The 18,586-nt window shown below is 58.6% G+C and overlaps 2 protein-coding genes across 3 annotated transcripts in view; one reads left to right on the forward strand and one right to left on the reverse strand.

Moving 5' to 3' along the window:
• Positions 1-9,374, forward strand: part of DNAH1 (dynein axonemal heavy chain 1) — a 101,404-nt gene extending 92,030 nt beyond the window's left edge. The window contains exons 60-78 of the mRNA XM_024746472.1: positions 312-437; positions 1,071-1,190; positions 1,313-1,462; positions 1,557-1,717; positions 2,549-2,774; positions 2,912-3,107; positions 3,413-3,564; positions 4,098-4,294; positions 4,542-4,686; positions 4,944-5,102; positions 5,186-5,317; positions 5,707-5,877; positions 5,967-6,146; positions 6,215-6,391; positions 7,020-7,190; positions 7,309-7,439; positions 7,788-8,139; positions 8,458-8,692; positions 9,253-9,374. Coding sequence (XP_024602240.1) covers positions 312-437; positions 1,071-1,190; positions 1,313-1,462; positions 1,557-1,717; positions 2,549-2,774; positions 2,912-3,107; positions 3,413-3,564; positions 4,098-4,294; positions 4,542-4,686; positions 4,944-5,102; positions 5,186-5,317; positions 5,707-5,877; positions 5,967-6,146; positions 6,215-6,391; positions 7,020-7,190; positions 7,309-7,439; positions 7,788-8,139; positions 8,458-8,692; positions 9,253-9,374 — 3,303 coding nt within the window. The remainder of the gene's footprint in view (positions 1-311; positions 438-1,070; positions 1,191-1,312; positions 1,463-1,556; positions 1,718-2,548; positions 2,775-2,911; positions 3,108-3,412; positions 3,565-4,097; positions 4,295-4,541; positions 4,687-4,943; positions 5,103-5,185; positions 5,318-5,706; positions 5,878-5,966; positions 6,147-6,214; positions 6,392-7,019; positions 7,191-7,308; positions 7,440-7,787; positions 8,140-8,457; positions 8,693-9,252) is intronic.
• A 1,599-nt stretch (positions 9,375-10,973) lies between these two features.
• BAP1 (BRCA1 associated deubiquitinase 1) lies at positions 10,974-18,583 on the reverse strand. 2 transcript variants are annotated; one of them, XM_024746452.1, is made up of 17 exons: positions 18,547-18,583; positions 18,419-18,448; positions 18,255-18,309; positions 17,203-17,263; positions 16,685-16,804; positions 16,152-16,213; positions 15,924-16,066; positions 15,578-15,656; positions 14,993-15,116; positions 14,534-14,681; positions 13,880-14,064; positions 13,303-13,436; positions 12,330-12,808; positions 12,055-12,215; positions 11,689-11,781; positions 11,483-11,555; positions 10,974-11,269 (listed from the first exon to the last, which is right to left on the reverse strand). In XM_024746452.1, exons 1-17 carry the CDS (start codon positions 18,581-18,583, stop codon positions 11,136-11,138), a joined length of 2,118 nt encoding a protein of 705 aa, XP_024602220.1. In that variant the 3' UTR covers positions 10,974-11,135. The 2 variants fall into 2 exon arrangements, with proteins under 2 accessions (XP_024602220.1, XP_024602219.1); XM_024746451.1 differs by having other exon boundaries at positions 17,131-17,263.
• Between the last annotated feature and the right edge of the window lie 3 nt (positions 18,584-18,586).

Raw genomic sequence — 18,586 nt, forward strand, 5'->3', positions numbered from 1 at the left:
CTGCTCCGGTGGGGCTGGCCTTCTAGAGGGAAGTGTGAGTTCACACTGCCGTGCTTGCTGTGTGCCTCTCATTCAATCCTCACAGCTGCCCTGATGGGTGGGCATTGTTGTTCTTATGCTGGTTCCACAGATAAGGGGCTGAGGATTGTGGAGGCTGATGATGTTCCCCAAAGTGGGGCTAGAACTCAGGCCTCCGTCTCCATGTCTGAGCTCTGACCTCTGCACAACTGCTGAGCGCTGGGGTGCAGGGGGAAGTGGGAGGGCATCGCGGCTGTCTCAGTGGGGTGGCCCTGAGTCTGGCATCTCCCCAGGGCCAGTACCGCACGGTGCTCTACGACAGCTGGGTCAAGCAGCTCACGACTCACCATGTCCCACACACCTCCGAGCCCACGCTAATCGGGACTCTGGGGAACCCCGTGAAGATCCGCTCGTGGCAGGTGCCCACCCCGGGGGGCTGGAGCAACTGGGCTGGGCCTGCAGTGTGGTCGGGCTGGGCCAGGAGCCTCCCGCCTCCCTCCCACCCTCTTTCCTGGGTCTGCTTAGAGATGCGTCTCCTGAGCCCGCCCGGGGCCAGTCAGAGGCTGGTGGGTAGGAGAGGAGAAAGCCGAGCGAGTGGTACAGATGCTGGGCAGAGAGGTCAAGGGGTGCTTATGAGAGTGGGAGTGGGGTGGGAGAGCAGTGTCCAGAGTGAGGGTTACGAGGTCGTGTCCGAGCTAGACCCTGGAGGACAGGTAGAGTTGGCGCAAGGAGAGAACCAAGAGGCTCAGGCAGGGGCTGAGCGTGAACACAGTCCGGGAGGGCTGATGGGCTTTACTGGCTCCGTGAAGATGGTCTGACTGAGCAAGGACTCAACAGGCATGAGGAACAACGGGCCCAGCGAAGGAGGGTGTTGGGAGCCAGCCAATAGGAGGGAGACCAGTCCTGGGGGCTGAGACCTCAGGACTGCCCTTCACCCTCAAGAGGGTGCAGTAAGGAGAAGGGAAACACAGCCAAAGCACAAGGTTGGGAGTGGCTGATGTCCCAGCTGAGCCTGCTGTGTGAGACCCCCGACCCAGCCCAGTCCCCCACAGGTTGCTGGCCTCCCCAACGACACACTGTCAGTGGAGAATGGGGTCATCAACCAGTTCTCCCAGCGCTGGACCCACTTCATTGACCCTCAGAGCCAGGCTAACAAATGGATCAAGAACATGGTGAGCCTACCCACCGGGTGCCACCACCCCACCCAGCAGGGCTTAGCAGGTGCAGGGGGAGTAGCTGAGCCTCAGGCTGGTTCTCAGCCCCCGCGGCCCCCACCTGCCCCCTGTGCCCACAGGAGAAGGACAGCGGGCTGGATGTGTTCAAGCTGAGCGACCGCGACTTCCTGCGCAGCATGGAGAATGCCATCCGCTTTGGCAAGCCCTGCCTTCTAGAGAACGTGGGCGAGGAGCTGGATCCCGCCCTGGAGCCCGTGCTGCTCAAGCAGGTGGGCCTGCAGCAGTGGGGGTGGGGGCGGCCCCCTTCCCCTGCCTCACTGGTGAAGCCCAAGCCACAGCGCTTGCCCATCCCACCTGCCACAGACATACAAGCAGCAGGGGAACAAGGTGCTAAAGCTGGGAGACACGGTGATCCCCTACCACGAGGACTTCAGGATGTACATCACCACCAAGCTGCCCAACCCACACTACACGCCCGAGATCTCCACCAAGCTCACCCTCATCAACTTCACCCTGTCTCCCAGGTGAGCCCTTGGTCCCTGGGACCCCCAGCATCAGCTCTGCCTCAGCCTGCCTGGCTGCCTCCTCCCACCCCCAGGCAGAGACTCAGTGGGTTTCCCCCTGAGGCCCCGCCAGCTTCCTCCCAGGCACTCTGCATTTCAGGTCTTTCTAGCCCCTCCACGAACTCCCTTTACTTGCCACCGTTTCCACCTGAGAAACCCCACCCTCAGATCATCCTGATCCCCGGTCAGGAACCCCTCCCCCAGCCTCCCTGGCCAGCACTAGCCCCACCTCATCCGGATACCCTTGCCCCACAGCCCTTGCTGAGCCCTTGTGTACTCACCCCCAGAGCTGTCCTGGAGCCCTGTGGGGGGCATACTCTGGCTCCCTGCACCCAAGCCGTTTCCTGCCCTTGCTGCCCTAAGCCCAGGCACTATAGCTTTTGCTGACCACCCACAGAGAGTGCTAAGGCCTCCATGCCAGTGGCCACTATGAACCTCTCCACAGACAAGGGGGTGAAAACATCCTTAAGTCCTGTCCCTCCCCATCACCCCCAGCCCCCTCCTGCTGAGAGGGAGTTTTTCAGACCCCAGCAACTCACATGTTCAACTGACTGGCCCCTGCTGGGATTCCAAGCTGCCACCTGAGGTCTCACTGAGAACTGGTCACTTTGAAGCCAGGCTCTGCCTTAGCCCTGCAGCCTGAGACAGAGGCCAGGCCTTCCAGGCTGACACCAACAGGGATGCTAGGCTCTTTGGAGCCCCAGGAGCACAGGTACATAGGTCAGCAGGCTCCAGGCTGGCCCTCCAGGGCCCACCAGGTGTCACAGACATAATGTCCCCTGCCCCTGGCAGTGGCCTAGAGGACCAGCTGCTGGGCCAGGTAGTGGCTGAGGAGCGGCCTGACCTTGAGGAAGCCAAGAACCAGCTGATTGTCAATAATGCCAAGATGCGCCAGGAGCTGAAGGACATTGAAGACCAGATCCTGTACCGGCTCAGCTCCTCTGAGGGCAACCCTGTGGATGACATGGAGCTCATCAAGGTGCTGGAGGCTTCCAAGATGAAGGCTGCTGAGATCCAGGTCAGCAACTGCCGGCCCACCCCTGCCTGCCTCTCCCCACCTGCCCCAGGCCTGCCCCCTATCGCCACCCACCTCTGCCTGGTGCCCTTTGACAACCTACCTGGGCCTGACCAGCACGCCCTGTACTGCACCCCCAGGCCAAGGTCAGGATTGCAGAGCAGACAGAGAAGGACATTGACCTCACGCGCATGGAGTACATTCCCGTGGCCGTCCGTACCCAGATCCTCTTCTTCTGCGTGTCTGACTTGGCCAACGTGGACCCCATGTACCAGTACTCCCTCGAGTGGTTTCTCAACATCTTCCTCTCAGGCATCGCCAACTCAGAGAGGGCAGGTAGCCCTGGCACAGATGCACATGTTGACACAAACACCAGGCTCTACCCTGGTGACACACCTGGATGCATTTCCACAGCGGGCACACACACGTAGACTCACACCCACGTCCACTCATACACATCCTCATCAGACTTACACTACGTAAGAACACACACCCCTCCTACCCTCCTCGGAGCAAATGCCCCAAGCGGGTGCCCAGACTGCCCCTTTGGCTACTGGGGAGATGGGCTGGGCTGGGCTGGGCCCCAGGGATCTTGCTTCCCTCCCTTCTCCCTGCACTGCCATCACCCCTCTGCCCTGCAGACAACCTAAAGAAGCGCATCGCCAACATCAACCGCTACCTGACTTACAACCTCTACAGCAGTGTCTGCCGCAGCCTCTTCGAGAAGCACAAGCTGATGTTCGCCTTCCTTTTGTGTGCCCGCATCATGATGAACCAGGGCAAGATCGACCAGGTGCGTGATCGACCAAGAGGGGCGGCCAGGTCCTTGCTTGAAAACAGCCAGGAGGCTCTGGGTTAACTATGGCCCAGCAGCTCCTGTGCACATGTCTTCTCAGAGCCTTGAGCGTGCTGGTGAGCACAGACAGTCCTGAGCCTCCCGGCTCATGGTCTCATGAGCCCCAGGTATTTCCTGGTGCGTTGGAAAGCACTGAAAGTCACAGGCACCACTGCTTGAGCCCTCAATGTGTGCCAGGTGCTGGAATCACAGCTACCCTCTGACCTACCCCCACAAAACCCCTGGAAAGCAGAGTTCTGATTCTTCCTACTTTCCAAGTGAGGAAACAGAGGCTCAGAGGTCAAATCCTTTGCCTAAGGTCACACAGCCAGGGAAAGGGAAAGAGGTGACACTAACCCAGACCTGTGCAACTGCCACCCCTAAGGGGAACTCCATTTCTCTGGCTGAGGATGGTAGGGGAGGCACTGCTAGGTGGGGCGCTGGAGACAGGCCTCAGGGCCTGGGCACTAGCCTCCCCTGTCCCTTGCCAGAGCGAGTGGCGCTACCTCCTGTCCGGGGGCTCTGTCCCTGTCATGAGTGAGAACCCTGCCCCGGACTGGCTGTCAGACCGGGCCTGGCGAGACATCCTGGCACTCTCCAACCTGCCGGCCTTCTCCTCCTTCGCCCTTGACTTCATGAAGCATCTGTCGGAATTCCAGGCCATCTTTGATAGCCCTGAGCCCCACCGGTGAGCTGGGACCCGGGGCACAGCAGGGTGGGCACATCCAGGGGCTGAGACCCAGGAACAGGCTTGCCCTGGAGCCTTCTCTGAGGGGCCACACAGGGTTGCCCTGCAACTGTGACTATATCTCTTCCATGCCCCCGGCCATGTACCCCTGGACACCCCATTCTCCCCTGCTGTCCAGCAAGCAGAGACCCTGTGGCCAGTGCCCTCCCACAGGTTGGCTCTCAGGGGGACGTGGGCACTGTTGCAGGGAGCCCTTGCCTGGCATCTGGGACCAGTACCTGGACCAGTTCCAGAAGCTGCTGGTCCTCCGCTGCCTACGTGGGGACAAGGTTACCAATGCCATGCAGGACTTCGTGGCCACCAACCTGGAGCCACGCTTCATTGAGCCCCAGGCAAGTGCTGTCAGCCAGCACCTGGGCTAATCCCCACCCTGGGTCCCAGGATCTGAGCTGCACGTGGACAGACCACTTTGCAGCCTTGGTCAGGCCAGGACCCCTAACCACCCCAAAAAGCTCTGAGAGGTTCCAGGTCCCACCAGGAAGCCCCTCTGGGACTACTCTGGGGGCCCCAGGACCCCCCTACCTCGCCCTGGTCGCCTGCCCCTGAGGAGAACCTCTAGGTGGCCCCAGCATCTCTCCCTGCCCTGCAGACAGCCAATCTGTCATTGGTGTTCAAAGACTCCAACTCCACCACGCCCCTCATCTTCGTGCTATCGCCTGGCACTGACCCGGCTGCCGACCTCTACAAGTTTGCTGAAGAAATGAAGTTCTCCAAGAAGCTCTCTGCCATCTCCCTGGGCCAGGGCCAGGTAAGGGCAAGGGGGTGGGGGAGAAGGGAGCTGGTGGGCTGGGCCAGCTGGTCCCCCACCACTCAGCACTCCTGTCCCCACAGGGCCCTCGGGCGGAAGCCATGATGCGCAGCTCCATAGAGAGGGGCAAGTGGGTCTTCTTTCAGAACTGCCACCTGGCACCGAGCTGGATGCCAGTCCTGGAGCGCCTCATTGAGCACATCAATCCCGACAAGGTACACCGAGGGAATACAGTACATCCGTCCAGGACTGATAAGGCTAAATGAGATCGTCCCACAGAGCACTCAGCCCAGCCACCAGCACACAGTGGGCGCTCAGGAAGTGACATATGTAACACATATCAACTAGATTAATCTTCCCAGTGGCCCCCTCAAGTAACTGCTACCAGTGACTCGCCCAAGCCCACCCAGCACAGACGGGTGACCCTGGAACTTGCTGAAGCCCATGTTCTTTACCAGTGGTCCGTGCAGCCTGGTCTGGCCCAGCCCAACCCAGGGGTGGAGTCAGGCTGAGGGTGGCTCAGGGTCCTTGGGTAGGAGGGAGCCTGGTGTTGGGGCAGCCACCAGGTACGGGTCTCAATGCTCACGTGGAGCGTGGCCACCAGGTGCACCGGGACTTCCGCCTGTGGCTCACCAGCCTGCCCAGCAACAAGTTCCCAGTGTCCATCCTACAGAATGGCTCCAAGATGACCATTGAGCCGCCACGCGGGGTCAAGGCCAACCTGCTCAAGTCTTACAGCAGCCTCAGTGATGACTTCCTCAACTCCTGTCACAAGGTGAGACACACTTGGCACGTGCACCCCCAACCTGCCCCATCTCCATCCCCACCCTTCACACCCCTCCGCCCCGCCCCCACCTCTGGCAGGTGATGGAGTTCAAGTCCTTGCTGCTGTCTCTGTGTTTGTTCCATGGGAATGCCCTGGAGCGTCGTAAGTTTGGGCCCCTGGGCTTCAACATACCCTACGAGTTCACAGACGGGGACCTACGCATCTGCATCAGCCAGCTCAAGATGTTCCTGGACGAGTATGACCACATCCCCTACAAGGTGGGCTGGGGATGGGCTGAGGGAGGGGAGCTGGGCGCCTGTGGGGGCCTGACCTACCCACCCCGTAGGTCCTCAAGTACACGGCAGGGGAGATCAACTACGGGGGCCGCGTCACTGACGACTGGGACCGCCGCTGCGTCATGAACGTCCTGGAGGACTTCTACAGCCCCGCCGTGCTCTTCCCCGAGCACAGCTACAGTGCCTCGGGCGTCTACCACCAGATCCAACCCACCTACGACCTCAACGTGAGCACACACCGGGGCTATGCTTTAGGCAGCCTGCCAGGCTGGGGTCCTGAGGTGCCGTGAACACCTGGGTGCCGGAAGACTTGGCCCCAACCGGCCAGTAGCTCCTTTTCATTGATTGATCCATCCCACAAAGATAGCCCTGGAGCTCAGGTTCTGTGGGCAGAGGCCAACTCCCGCCTCTCAGCCCCTGCCCAAGAGGACTTTGTGAGGCTGGGAGGGGCCGGGCAGCTCCTCTGAGGCTGCCAGGTGAGGCAGTGAGGTGGGAAGCAGCCCAGACCACAGTCAGGGAGGGCTCCCTGAGGAAATGATGCTTCAGCTAAGATGTGTGAGGAGCAGGCAGGTGCTAGGTGGAGCACCCCAGAGTGTGGCTCAGCAGTGTAAAGGGCCTGTGGCAGGAGGGGTTGTGACAGGTTTTGAGCAGCTGAATGAAGAAGCAGGGAGCTAGGCAGCAGGGAGAAGTGGGCTAGGAGGGAGCAGAGGCCATGGAGTCCTGAGGGTAAGAGGGACATGCGTAAAGCTTGCAACCAGGGGTGACGAGTAGTGGATGCACTCAATTGGAGGGCTGTCCCGCAGGCTGGAGGTAGAGCAGGGCAGGGGCTTCAGTTGCAGCGCTCCTACCCTCCAGGGCTACCTCTCCTACATCAAGAGCCTTCCACTCAACGACATGCCTGAGATCTTTGGCCTGCATGACAATGCCAATATCACCTGTGCCCAGAATGAGACCTACACCCTGCTTGGCACCATCATCCAGCTGCAACCCAAATCATCCTCTGAAGGCGGCCAGCACCGGGAGGAGGTTAGTGGCAGCAGGGGAAAGGGCCCAGTGGTTGGGCAGGACCAGTCTCCTATCCACCATCATGCCTGTTCCCCTGTGGGAAGGAACTCTGTGCATGTAGAATTCTTTGCGCCCACAGATAGTGGAGGATGTGGCCCAGAACATTCTGCTCAAGGTGCCTGAGCCCATCAGCTTGCAGCGGGTGATGACCAAGTACCCTGTGCTGTATGAGGAGTCAATGAACACGGTGCTAGTACAGGAGGTCACTCGGTAATCCCCTGCCACCCCCAGCCCTGAGTCAGCAGGCCACTGGGCTGTAGAGTAATGACAGTAAAAGCTACACCAAGTGCTATAAACCCGTTCTCTAACTCAGCCACATTTTTATTCCATTTTACAGATGAGTAAACCAAGGCCCAAAAAGGTTACATGACTTGTCTAAGGTCATACATTTACTAACAGCCAGAGCTGGAACTGGTACTCAGGCCACTCGACCCCACTCTATGCTCTTAGCCCCTATGTTCTGCCATTGGTTTTTTGTCTACTGCCTACAACTGGGGAGTGCGGATATGGCCACACGGCCCCAGACCACTGCCTTCCTCCTTGCCACTGCCTCCATAGGTACAACCGGCTGCTGCAAGTGATCACACAGACACTGAGAGACCTGCTCACAGCACTCAAAGGGCTGGTGGTGATGTCCTTGCAGCTGGAGCTGATGGCTGCCAGCCTATACAACAACACTGTGCCCGAGCTCTGGAACGCCAAGGCCTACCCATCACTCAAGCCACTGTCCTTATGGGTCATGGACCTGCTGCAGCGCCTGGACTTCCTGCAGACCTGGATCTCCAAGGGCATCCCAGCCGTCTTCTGGATCAGCGGCTTCTTCTTCCCCCAGGCTTTCCTGACAGGCACCCTGCAAAACTATGCCCGCAAGTCTATCATCTCCATCGACACCATCTCCTTCGATTTCAAGGTCTGGACTCAGCCAGGGCCAGGTCAGGTGACAGGCTGGGGTGTGGCCCAGGTAGGAGGAGCACGGAGGCCACAGCTGGCTGGCAGAATCAGGGGAGCCCCTGAGAGGGGGTTGGGGGACAGGGAGAGCCAGAAGAGACCATAAGCCCCAGGGAAATCCCTAGGGGCAGAGCACAGACTGTAGGCTACCAGCTGAAACAGCAGGTGAAGGGGGGAGGCAGGCAGAGCCCTCAGGAGGGAGCTTGTGCCTCCTGACCCAAATCCTAACCGAGATTCTGGGTGTTTATATGTGAGGGGGCATCTGTGTGCCCGACCACAGGTGATGCGCCAGTCGGTATCAGAGCTCAAGACAAGACCCAAAGAGGGGTGCTTCATCCATGGGCTGTTCCTGGAAGGTGCCCGATGGGACCCTCTGGCCTTCCAGCTGGCTGAGTCTCGGCCCAAGGAGCTATACACAGAGATGGCCGTTATCTGGCTCCTGCCAACGCCCAACCGCAAGGTCCAGAACCAGGACTTCTACCTGTGCCCCATCTACAAGACACTGACCCGTGCTGGTATGGGGCCCAGGGTGGGGAGCCTACACCACAGGTGGGGGCCCAGGGTTGGGCCAGTTAGGCTGACCCAGGTTAGCTGAACAGGATGGCTGACAGAGGTCAGTCAGCACTCACTCCTGAGACTGACTAGGCCAGGACAGAGCTGGGCCAGTAGTAGGCAAGGTGATGCCCAGGGGCTGGGCCCAGTCTGTGGGGAGTGGCCCCTGAGCTCACCATCCTCTTGCTTCCCTTAGCAGACCCACCTTGGGTCCTAGGAGGCCCAGCCTGCCAATGGAGGTTCAGAGGGGGTAACTGAGGCCTGGAGAGGTGGGGTGGGCCTGGGCTGGGTCCACAGGGAATGAGCAGGGGCGTCAACTCTCCCATTCCCATCCTCAATTGTCAGTGCAGTAACTTAGGGCAGGGCTGAGCCTTGGCCACACTCACCAGACAGGCTTCCTCTTGGGTCAGGTCCCCTTCCTTGTCCCAAGCTCAGTTTGCCAAGTCCACTGCCTTTCTTTATACCCTGTTCCTGCCCTAGCTGAAGCAGACAACTTAACCTTCCCCCTTCTTGCCTGCTCTAGGAACACTATCAACCACAGGCCACTCCACAAACTACGTCATTGCTGTGGAGATCCCCACCGACCAGCCCCAGCGACACTGGGTAAAGCGTGGTGTGGCCCTCATCTGTGCCCTGGACTACTAGACCCAGACAGAAGGGCTGGGGCCATTAAAGCTGCATTTCCTAAACAGTCCAGCTGAGCCTTAGCTGCTTACACCAGGCCCCCTCTGTAGAACCCACTGCCAGGGAAACGGTGCGGGTGAGAGGCTACAGGGGCCTCAAGAGAAAATGTGGTTAGCAGGGGGAAGAGTGGCACAGTTGGCAGCTTTTACCTGCAACAAGGGAAGAGAGGTGAGCCTTGCAAGGTCCCAGGGCCCCTCCAGGGACTACACACCAGGCAGGACTAGAGACAGAGGTGCCACCTCCACTGAGTCCCAACACCTCTCCAGGTTGCAAAGCCACGGCCCTCTCCTCCCACACTACACCTTGCACACAACTCCTCAGGTTCCACAGCCCACCCGAAGCACCTCCTCAGTTCAGACCCTAAGTCCCAGGCCTAGGGTCCCAAGAACCTCTGCCCCAGAAGGCTGAATGCCCGAGAATGCACTCCCCGCCTTACCTCTTTGGTCACACACAGGGCCCTGGGCCCCGGTCTGGTTAGGTCCTCACTCCCACCACAGCCCTGGCCTACAAACCTCAGGCCAGCAAGCACAGGAGGACTAATTTTTTAGGAGAGTTTTATTCATTCATTAGTCCAATATTTACAGGGGCCAGAGGGGTCGGGCTATGCTTAGCGCAGAGGCAGCTGCCATGCCTGCCAGCTGCCCCCCCACCCCGGTCACTATGTACACATAAGGGGCCCGCCTGGATCACCTTCAAAGCCACCTAGAAGAGGCCATGGGGCTATGTTTGGGGCCTGAGCTCCAGAGGCAGTGCTGGGCCCACCAGCCGTTGGCATCAGGCCCTCTGGGAACATGGGGCTCCAACTGGTTGTCTTGGTCCTATTGTCCCCCACCCTGAGTGCCTTGCAGAAGCTGAGAAAGCTGGCATGGCAGGGAGAGCTGAGTGGTGCCAGCTTCCTGCAAGCAGCCCTGTCTCTGCTGTCTCTAAGAAGAGGGAGACATGGTAATACTGAGGGGCAGGCAGAGGCTCCTCTGAGCCCAGGAGCCCAAAGCAGGCCCCTTGCCAGGGCCACAACACTGAAGACAAAGAGCCCAGGGCCTTGCCACAGAGAGCAGTCTTATCAAGCCTGGCCAAAGCCAGGCCACCAAACAGCTCAAACACTCCTCTCTGCCCGGGCCATGGGACCCAAGCAGGCTGCTCACCCCACCCCCGCTGGAATACCCCACTCCCAGTCTAGCCCAGCAGCCAGGTCCCTGAGTTTGGAGCTCTCCCAGGAGGAACGGAGAGCAGACCTGGCTTTCTCGCCACAGGGACAACTGGGGCCAGAGCAGCAGGGCTCCCAGCTGTGACCCTGCAGGAGTGACCCAGGCCCTCCAGGATGACAGCTGTTAGGAGAGAACTCAGAGTCAGGAAGCTGACTATGTTAACACAGTGGTGGCAAGATGGGTTAGAGCCCAGAAAAATAGACGTCTCTGTAGGTAAAATATATATTCTGCTGCCCAGGCAGAAAGGCCAGGTCCTGCCACTCCACAGCCGGCTGTGGAGGGAGCTGCAGCACCTCCCTGTGCCCCAGCTCCTGCTTCCAGAGCATGACGGGGCAGCCCTGCCCTGGCAGGCACTGGGGTACCGTGCAGAGAATCCTGGCCTGGCTCCCATTCCCAGGGTCTGGGCTCTCTGACTGGAACTATTCGGTAATACTGGGAAGAGGGGGAGTGGGGCAGGGGAGGGCCCTGGTGAGGGCCGTGTGGCAAGAGTGAGCGGCAGGGTCAGGGCCAGCAGTCCTCACTGGCGCTTGGCCTTGTAGGGGCGTGAGCGTTTCCGCCGGTCAGGCTTCCGCTGCTTGTGGAGTCGGCCAATGCTGACCCCCTGGCGCCGCCGCACCGAGATGTTCTGCTCCACCAGGTTGGCCAGCATGCCTGTGGAGAGGCGCAGGCCCTTGAGCGGGTGGCTGGATGCCCAGCAGCCACCCGCTCAACGGGCCACAGCCTCCGGTCAGAAGCTGAGGGTCTCTCGGCCCTCCCTGAGACTACAGTCTGCTCAAGCCCCAGCAGAGGCCTGAAGGAGGGGGCCCGAGGGCCAGGGCTCTGAGCAGGGCATGCCAGGTAAGGTGCAGCAGCGAGACCCCTCACCTTCCTGAGCCAGCATGGAGATGAAGGTGCAGATGAACTCATCGTAGTTGTGTGTTCTTCTCTGGTCGTCGATCTGTGGGAGAGAAGAGTGAGGACATGAGGACGCTGCAGCCATCTCCCCAGAGCAGCCACCAGCTGACCCCAGCAGGTCGCACCTCTGGGAAGACAGGTGGGCAGAGGACCAGGCAGCTGGAGAGAGGGCCCACCTTGAACTTCTTCCTCTTCTCCACCTCTTCCTTGAGGCAGGCCTCGTAGTTTGCAATCTCAGCCTCCACACACTTCAGCAGTGCCAGCAGCTCCTGCCAAAACCCAACAATTGCACCCGTGGTGGGGGGGCTGGCCAGCACCAAAGCCCCACTACCAGCAGGCAGCCAGAGGCAAGGATGAGCAGCCAGAGTCGCGGGAGCCTACTGAGGCCCCAGCCACCACCCGACCCAGACAGGCTTCCTGGCACCTGGCTTCAGCCACCACCCTTCACACCGAAATACCAACTAGGAACCCAGCACCTGGGCAGCATTGCCCTAGGCCCTTCCCTTGTCAGTATTAGAAGAGAAAGGTGCAGAGGGGCTCACCTTGGGTGAGTACTTCTCCCCGCTCAAGGGCTCACTAGGCCTGACCAGCCCAGGCTTCTCTCTGCTATCCACAGCTTCCACCACCTCCTTCTCCTCTGGGCTACCAGACCCCTGGCTGCCTTGGCTCGGTCTGATGGAAGGTGAGGAACCCTTCCCACTCTCTGGGAAGAGAAGGCACGAGAAGACCCATCAGAGTGCAGGACACGTGGTGGTCACTTGGCCGCCTCCCTCCTCAGTATGCCACTGGGAGGCCAGTGAGCCAGCCCAAGGCCCACCTGTCAGTGCCAGGGGACTCAGCACACCGTCCTCAGCCAGGTGCAGCAGGCCCGTGCTGATGACAGGACCCAGGTCGCGTACAGCACGATTGTAGCGTATGCAGTCAACACGCAGCAGGCTGTCGTCCTCTCCAAAAAGCACCTTGGAGATGTGGGAGGTGACGGGGCTAGAGGGCCGCGTGGGGTTGGCCGAGCGGATAGGCGAGCGTAGTGGCGAATTGAAAGCGCTGCCGATCTCAGAGGCTGTGTCAGTGCTCTCATTGCTGGGGGTGGGCGAGGGCTGTGAGTGCGTGGGAACTGCCACAGCTGGACTCCCGGCCCCGCTGCTCGTCTTGATGGACAGAGGAATTGAGAGGTCTTTCTGGGACTCTTTGAGCTTCTCGGCCAAGACGTTGATGGTGTTGGGCTGTAGCACCGACAGCTGCCCATCCCCAGAGCCACTCAATGGCCCTGGTTTCCCCGGCCCCTTTCGCTTATACCTGTGGGGCCCAAGGAAAGGTAAGCCAAGGGAATGGGCCAGGTGACCACGTTCAGCAACGCCCAGAATGACCTGAACACATCTTGGCCTCCAGGGACTGACCCTGAAGCTCCAGCAGCCTGACCTGGCCATGCCAAGGCTGGCACACTGAGCTTCGACAGCTGCAGCCAGGTGTCCTCAAAGGACACCTCCTCTATTCCAGCTGTCTCACTTCTGGCCTTTTGCCAATGCCAGTTCTTCCAGCAAAGATATCCCCCACCCCATCTCTCAAGGCCTAGACAAAAGGCCTTGATGTCTGGTTAAATGTGCACAGCCCTCGCCCAAGCCCTCCAAAAATTTCTTGGGACCTGGAGTCGGCCCCTTCACGTCAGCCTCCCCGGAGCCCTGCACTCAGCAGGCATTCAGCATTATCTGCTGAAGGGCATTTTCTGGGCTGGAAGATTCAAGATAGGATCTGCAGCACTCAGCCTCCAGCCTTACAGAGCTGGGGCTAACCTGATGGCGGAGTTGGTGTTCTGCACGTCATCCTCCTCGTCATCCTCGTAGTCGTCCTCGTCATCTGAGTACTGCTGGGGTGGGCGGACTGGAACTCGGCTGCGGCCCACACCTGCTGCCAGGTCTTCCTCCTCCTGGGGCAGAGACCCAGGGCGGCCATGAGCCAGGCTGGACACAGCAGCCACAGCCAGGGAGCCAACATGGCTCTCCGGGTTCAGTCCACTGATTCCCTCCAGGTGCTCCAGAGCCCACCCACACTACCTGCCTACATAGGGCTTCTAAGAGAAACAGAGTGCCCTGAAACACCTGCATTTATTTTGCCAGTAGAACCCAACCCACAGAGCTGAATCCAACCCCATGCCCTAAACATTTAGCCCCACAGCCATGAGACTGAGTTTAAAGTCAGAGGAGCTCTCTCTGCCTCCCTCAACCCCTGCCATCGTAGGGGCTTCTGAGAATCAGACAGAGGAACCTGGTTACCTAGGCCCCGACAGAAGGCAAACACCAATGAATCACCTGAGGAAAGTACCTGTTGCAACCTCTCAAAAGAATCCTGGAGGGAATCCTCCCAGCTTACCTGCATGGGGGACTTGGCATAGTTGTGATTGTCCAGAAAGGCTGGCAGCCGCTGGACAATAGGAGTGGGGTTTGGGGGAACCCCATTGATGCTGCTCCCTGGAGGCTTCACCACCAGCTTGGGTTTGCTGGGAGGGCTGTGGGTCGGGGCTTGTGGGCACGAACCAGCCACCTCCTCCGCACCATCTGAGAGGGCAAGGGGCATGGGCAGGACTTTCAGCCAGGCCCTCAAGAAAAGCTGTCCTCAGCCCACTGTCTCCCCAGTCCTGGGGCACAGTACTGCTCCCCTTCCCTTCTCAGAGAAGAACAGCAGAGACAGCTGATGGGTGGAGTCAGCAAGCTCTAAGTCATGGGGCCACAGTGAGAAAGGAAAAGGATGAAATGAAAAAAAGGCAGAAAGAAAAAAACTTCTAGAGAGGCTAGAAAGGGAATATACGTTAAGGAGAAGGCTTGGGGGACTGTGGTAATGGCAGCCCTTTCCAGGTGCCTTTGTTTAGGGAGGGACTGCTCTTCCTCCATGTTCCGAGGGGTGAGGGCTGTAGGTACCAGGCTTCAGACCTCCTGCAGAAGCCTCTGAACCACTGCCCAAGTGCCTCCACAGAAAAAGACCTGCTCTGCTTGGGGTGGCTCTGAGGCCCATGAGAGGCTCCAATACCTGTGTGGGTGCCCTCAGAGGCCGCTGGGGCCCTGCTTGTTTCCAGGGCCAGAGGGGACTTGCTGCTGACTGCTTTGGTCTCTTCAGGCAACTGTGACTCTTGAGACTTGTGGGTCTGAATCAGCTCTGGCTGCGTTACCCTAATCAGCTGAAATCAAAATCCAAGGTGCGGAGGAGTGAAGGCAGACCCTAGCTTCTACCTTGGACAGCTAAGGGCCTTGGCTCTACTCACTCACTTAAAGGGAAATAACAACAGTCAAACCTCCTTTCAGAGGCTATTCTCCCCCTCCCCATGCCAAGTCCCATCACCTTTCCCACAAAGGGAGCAAAGGAAAGGAGTGGTTAATTGAAGCCCAGATCCACAATACAGAGTAATGTGGGAATCAGACAGAGATGCCCCAGTGGAGGGAAGGAGTGGGTGGCTGGGCTAGGCAGGGCCTGGGCAGGAGGGGTACCCACCTGCTGCAGGGCCTCCAGTACTGTCTGACGGTTCACCTTCAGAACGTGCAGCCTGGCCTCATACTTGATCCTGCGGTCGGGCACCACCGCCATCAGGTTGAAGCGGATGTCATGGTAGGGCTCCCTGCAGTCACAGCCGTGGCCGTGAGAGCAGCTCTCACCCTGGCCCCGCCATCAGGTTGAGGCAGATCTCCTGGCAGGGCTCCCTGAAGTCACACCTGCAGCCACAGGTACAGGCCCCACCCCAACAGGCGGGCAGTAGCTGGCCATGCACACCAGGCACCTGAGCTGGTGCCTTCCAACAAGCTGCGTGAGGGGCCTGTCAGGAAGTGAGCCAGCACACGTGGGCCACCCGGGGCTCCACCAGGGCCTGCCCCTCCCCAGGCTATCCTGAAGCAGGCCACACGCAGCCTGAGTGGGAAATAGGGCAAGGAGTTGGGAGCACAAGATCTAATCCTGATCTTGCTAGATTCATCACGTGGCCTTGCACAAGCCATCTGGCCTCTCTCTGCCTTGGTTCCCTCTTCTGTGTCCCTCCCAATGGGGGCACAGCTCCAGAAGGTAGGGCAGGCTCAGGGCCCTTACCCTGCAGTGGCGAGGCCGATACGCTCCATGATGACCCTCCGGGCCTTGTCTGTCCACTCCTCATCCTCCCCCCAAGGCCCTGGGGAAACCAAGACAAGGAGTCAGTAGGTAGGAAGCCTGGAACTCGGGCAGGCCAGGAGTTGGAAGGATGATGGAGAGAAGGTGACCCAGAGAATCAGGGGCTAGGTGGACAATGCAGTACAGGGTGCCATCCTGCCAGAACCACGTCTTCAAGACACCCCTGCCACGCCCCACCACTGGGTCCCAAGTGCTTGAGGACCTTGAGCCCCACCTCCTTAGGAGGTAAGCAGAGAAATCCAATGGGCCCCCAGCTCAGAGTGCCTACCATGGTCAATGGGGTAAACCTTCAGCCCATCCAGCTCAAAAAGCCGGCCTGTGATAGGCACATAGCTGACAAAGTGGAATGCCTCCATGGTCCGCACAGCACTAAGGCCATTCTGCTTCTCGGGGAGATGGCGTGGCTCCGGCCTGGGGAAGGACACAGTCAGTGCCCAGAATGGTACAACCCCCTTCCTTGCCCCCACCCCCATCAGTTCCCACAGCTCCCACACACCTGGCATGGCTATTATGTGCCTTGGCCAACTCTGGAGCATTGCCAATCGCATATCCTTTGCTCTAGAGGGAAGAAAATAAGGCCACATCAGAGCAACTTCTCAGGCGGGCCTCGGGTGGGAAACAGAGCTCAGGAGAGCAGGCCTGGGGGCATTCCAGGAACTTGAAGAAGCACAGGTGGCCTCTCCTGAAGGCCTAGTGGGGGCAGAAAAGAGCTCTGGAGCCCCCAAAAGATGGGCTGTACTGGCCTTGCACAGTAATCAGTGGACACTGGAGAACAACATTGCCTGATAAAGTCCTAATAAGGTGTCACTTAAGGAACGTTCCTCTCTTCCCTAGGTCTATCTCCTTTTCTGACAATTGGGCCTTAAAAAAAAGTTGACTTACACAATTAATTTACAGGTCAAATATAATGTAAATATCATTTGAAAAAGCCTCATAGTGCCAAATGCCGTGTAGTGGCATAATCAGTGGTAGATCTGGTGGTCACATCTGCCTAGTCAGCTGAGTCAGGATTAAGGCACTGTGGCCTACCTCAGGGCTGAAGCCTTTGGTGAAGTCCTTCATGCGACTCAGGGTGGGCCCCAGGTCCACATTGCTGCAGTTCAGGAGCACGCTCAGCAGGGCATGAGTGGCACAAGAGTTGGGGATCAGCTGTGAAACAAAGAACAGTCACCCATCCACAGCATCCCTCACCCCAAGCCCATACTCATCAGGGATGGGGACTCAGAGAGGGACAGTCATGTCTGGACAATCCTCATCAACTCCCCTCATCTTTACCCAACATTTGTTCACTCAACTAAGTACCCATCAGGAGTCTGGGGACATGGAGAATGGACTCAGACAGCACCCTGCTCTAAAGAGACTCCCTTTTTTAGTGAATAAGAGCTCAGTTCCTTCTGCCTTTCCCCACTTCCACTTTCCAAGTGAAGAAAACAGCAGCATCCCACCCTCCAGAAAGAACACAGAGCCCAGCAGACCTGGTGGGCAAAGAACATGTTATTCACAATATCATCATCAATCACAGATGTATCATCCACCAAGGTAGAGACCTTGCGACGGGATCGGCGCTCTTCGATCCATTTGAACAGGAAGATGAATCCATACACGGGGCTGGGGAAAGTAAGGGACAGAGCTAGACCAGTCAAGTGGGGGAAGGCAATCTGCATTCCCTTTCCTCTCCCCTATTCCTTTGCACTGTGTTACCACTCAGGTGCCCTTCCTGTGATCCCACCTCTCCCTTGGCTTCTTCCCAACGCTGCCCAAAGTGGCCCTGCGCCCTCGCACCCCAGAAGCCCACTGCAGGCAGAGTCAAGCATCAGCCTCTGGCTGTGATGCTCCAGGAGTCACCCAGTATCCTTATGAAGTCTATGGTTCTGGGATAAGAAAAGCTGGAACGATGGCTCAGGACCGGGTAGGAACAGAAGGTAAGACGAGAACAATAAATGTGATGAGGAATTTAAACACTAATTCTCACTTGTGAAGCCCAGGGCCTGGGCCCCAGTGCAATCAGGGAAGTTAATGAACACCCATATCAGTCCGTTCTTTCCTGAAGGGAAAGAAGCAGACTTCTCCGTTTAGTCACTGTAGCAGTGCCTCCACACCTCTATTCTGTAGGACCACCAAGACAAGACCCTGACCTTGGTCACCCAGGAGAGTCCTTGTCAGATGCCACAAGCCAACCAATCAATATGAGACCCCTGTGTGGGGATTAAAACCACTGGCACATGGGCACAGTAAAGCAGTCATTAATAAATTACAGCTGCACAAAAGGCACAGTGTGACCCGAGTCAAGAGCAGGGGGTTTCTGGCTGGAAGGCCACAGAAAGCAGATGAATTTAATCCAAGAGATGGTTAGAATTTGTATTGAGGGGAAGAGGCTACCACATTAAGGGAAGTGTTGAGGGAAAACTGGGAGAAACAAAAGCACAGCACCAGCTTCATCAGGAAGGCACCCAAAGAGGAGGGATGCTTCCTTATACAAGATTTTACAATTTGGAGCCTCTGATACTACCTCCCTTGAGGAGCACTCTCTCCCGGATCCCTCCCTAGCCCTCGGGGTGTAAGGGGCGACCGAAGCCACGCCGCGTGCCAAGCCACTCACCCCTGGCATTTGCTCTGAAGGTCATAGATCTCCTCCACCTGCACCCCTTTGACACCTGCGATCAGGTAAGGAAAGAAGTCGGGAAGGGTAGCCTCTGGCTGTGGAGCGAGGGCCCAGGAGTGGGCCCCCACAGCCTGGTTCCGGCGCGTAGGAGAGGCTCTTACCGAAATCTTCCACCAGGAGGGTGAAGAGGCCTGGGTGGGGCGACAAGAGGAGCGGGTAGTGGTCAGAAAGGCGCGTCTCGGACCCACCCGGCCTCCCCAGCTCCGGGCCTGCCCGGTCCCCTCCTCACCAGGGTCGCTCTCCAGCTCCAGCCAGCCCTTATTCATCTT

Source organism: Neophocaena asiaeorientalis, unplaced genomic scaffold (assembly GCF_003031525.2).
Source record: "Neophocaena asiaeorientalis asiaeorientalis breed wild unplaced genomic scaffold, Neophocaena_asiaeorientalis_V1.1 scaffold251, whole genome shotgun sequence".
NCBI lineage: Eukaryota > Metazoa > Chordata > Mammalia > Artiodactyla > Phocoenidae > Neophocaena > Neophocaena asiaeorientalis.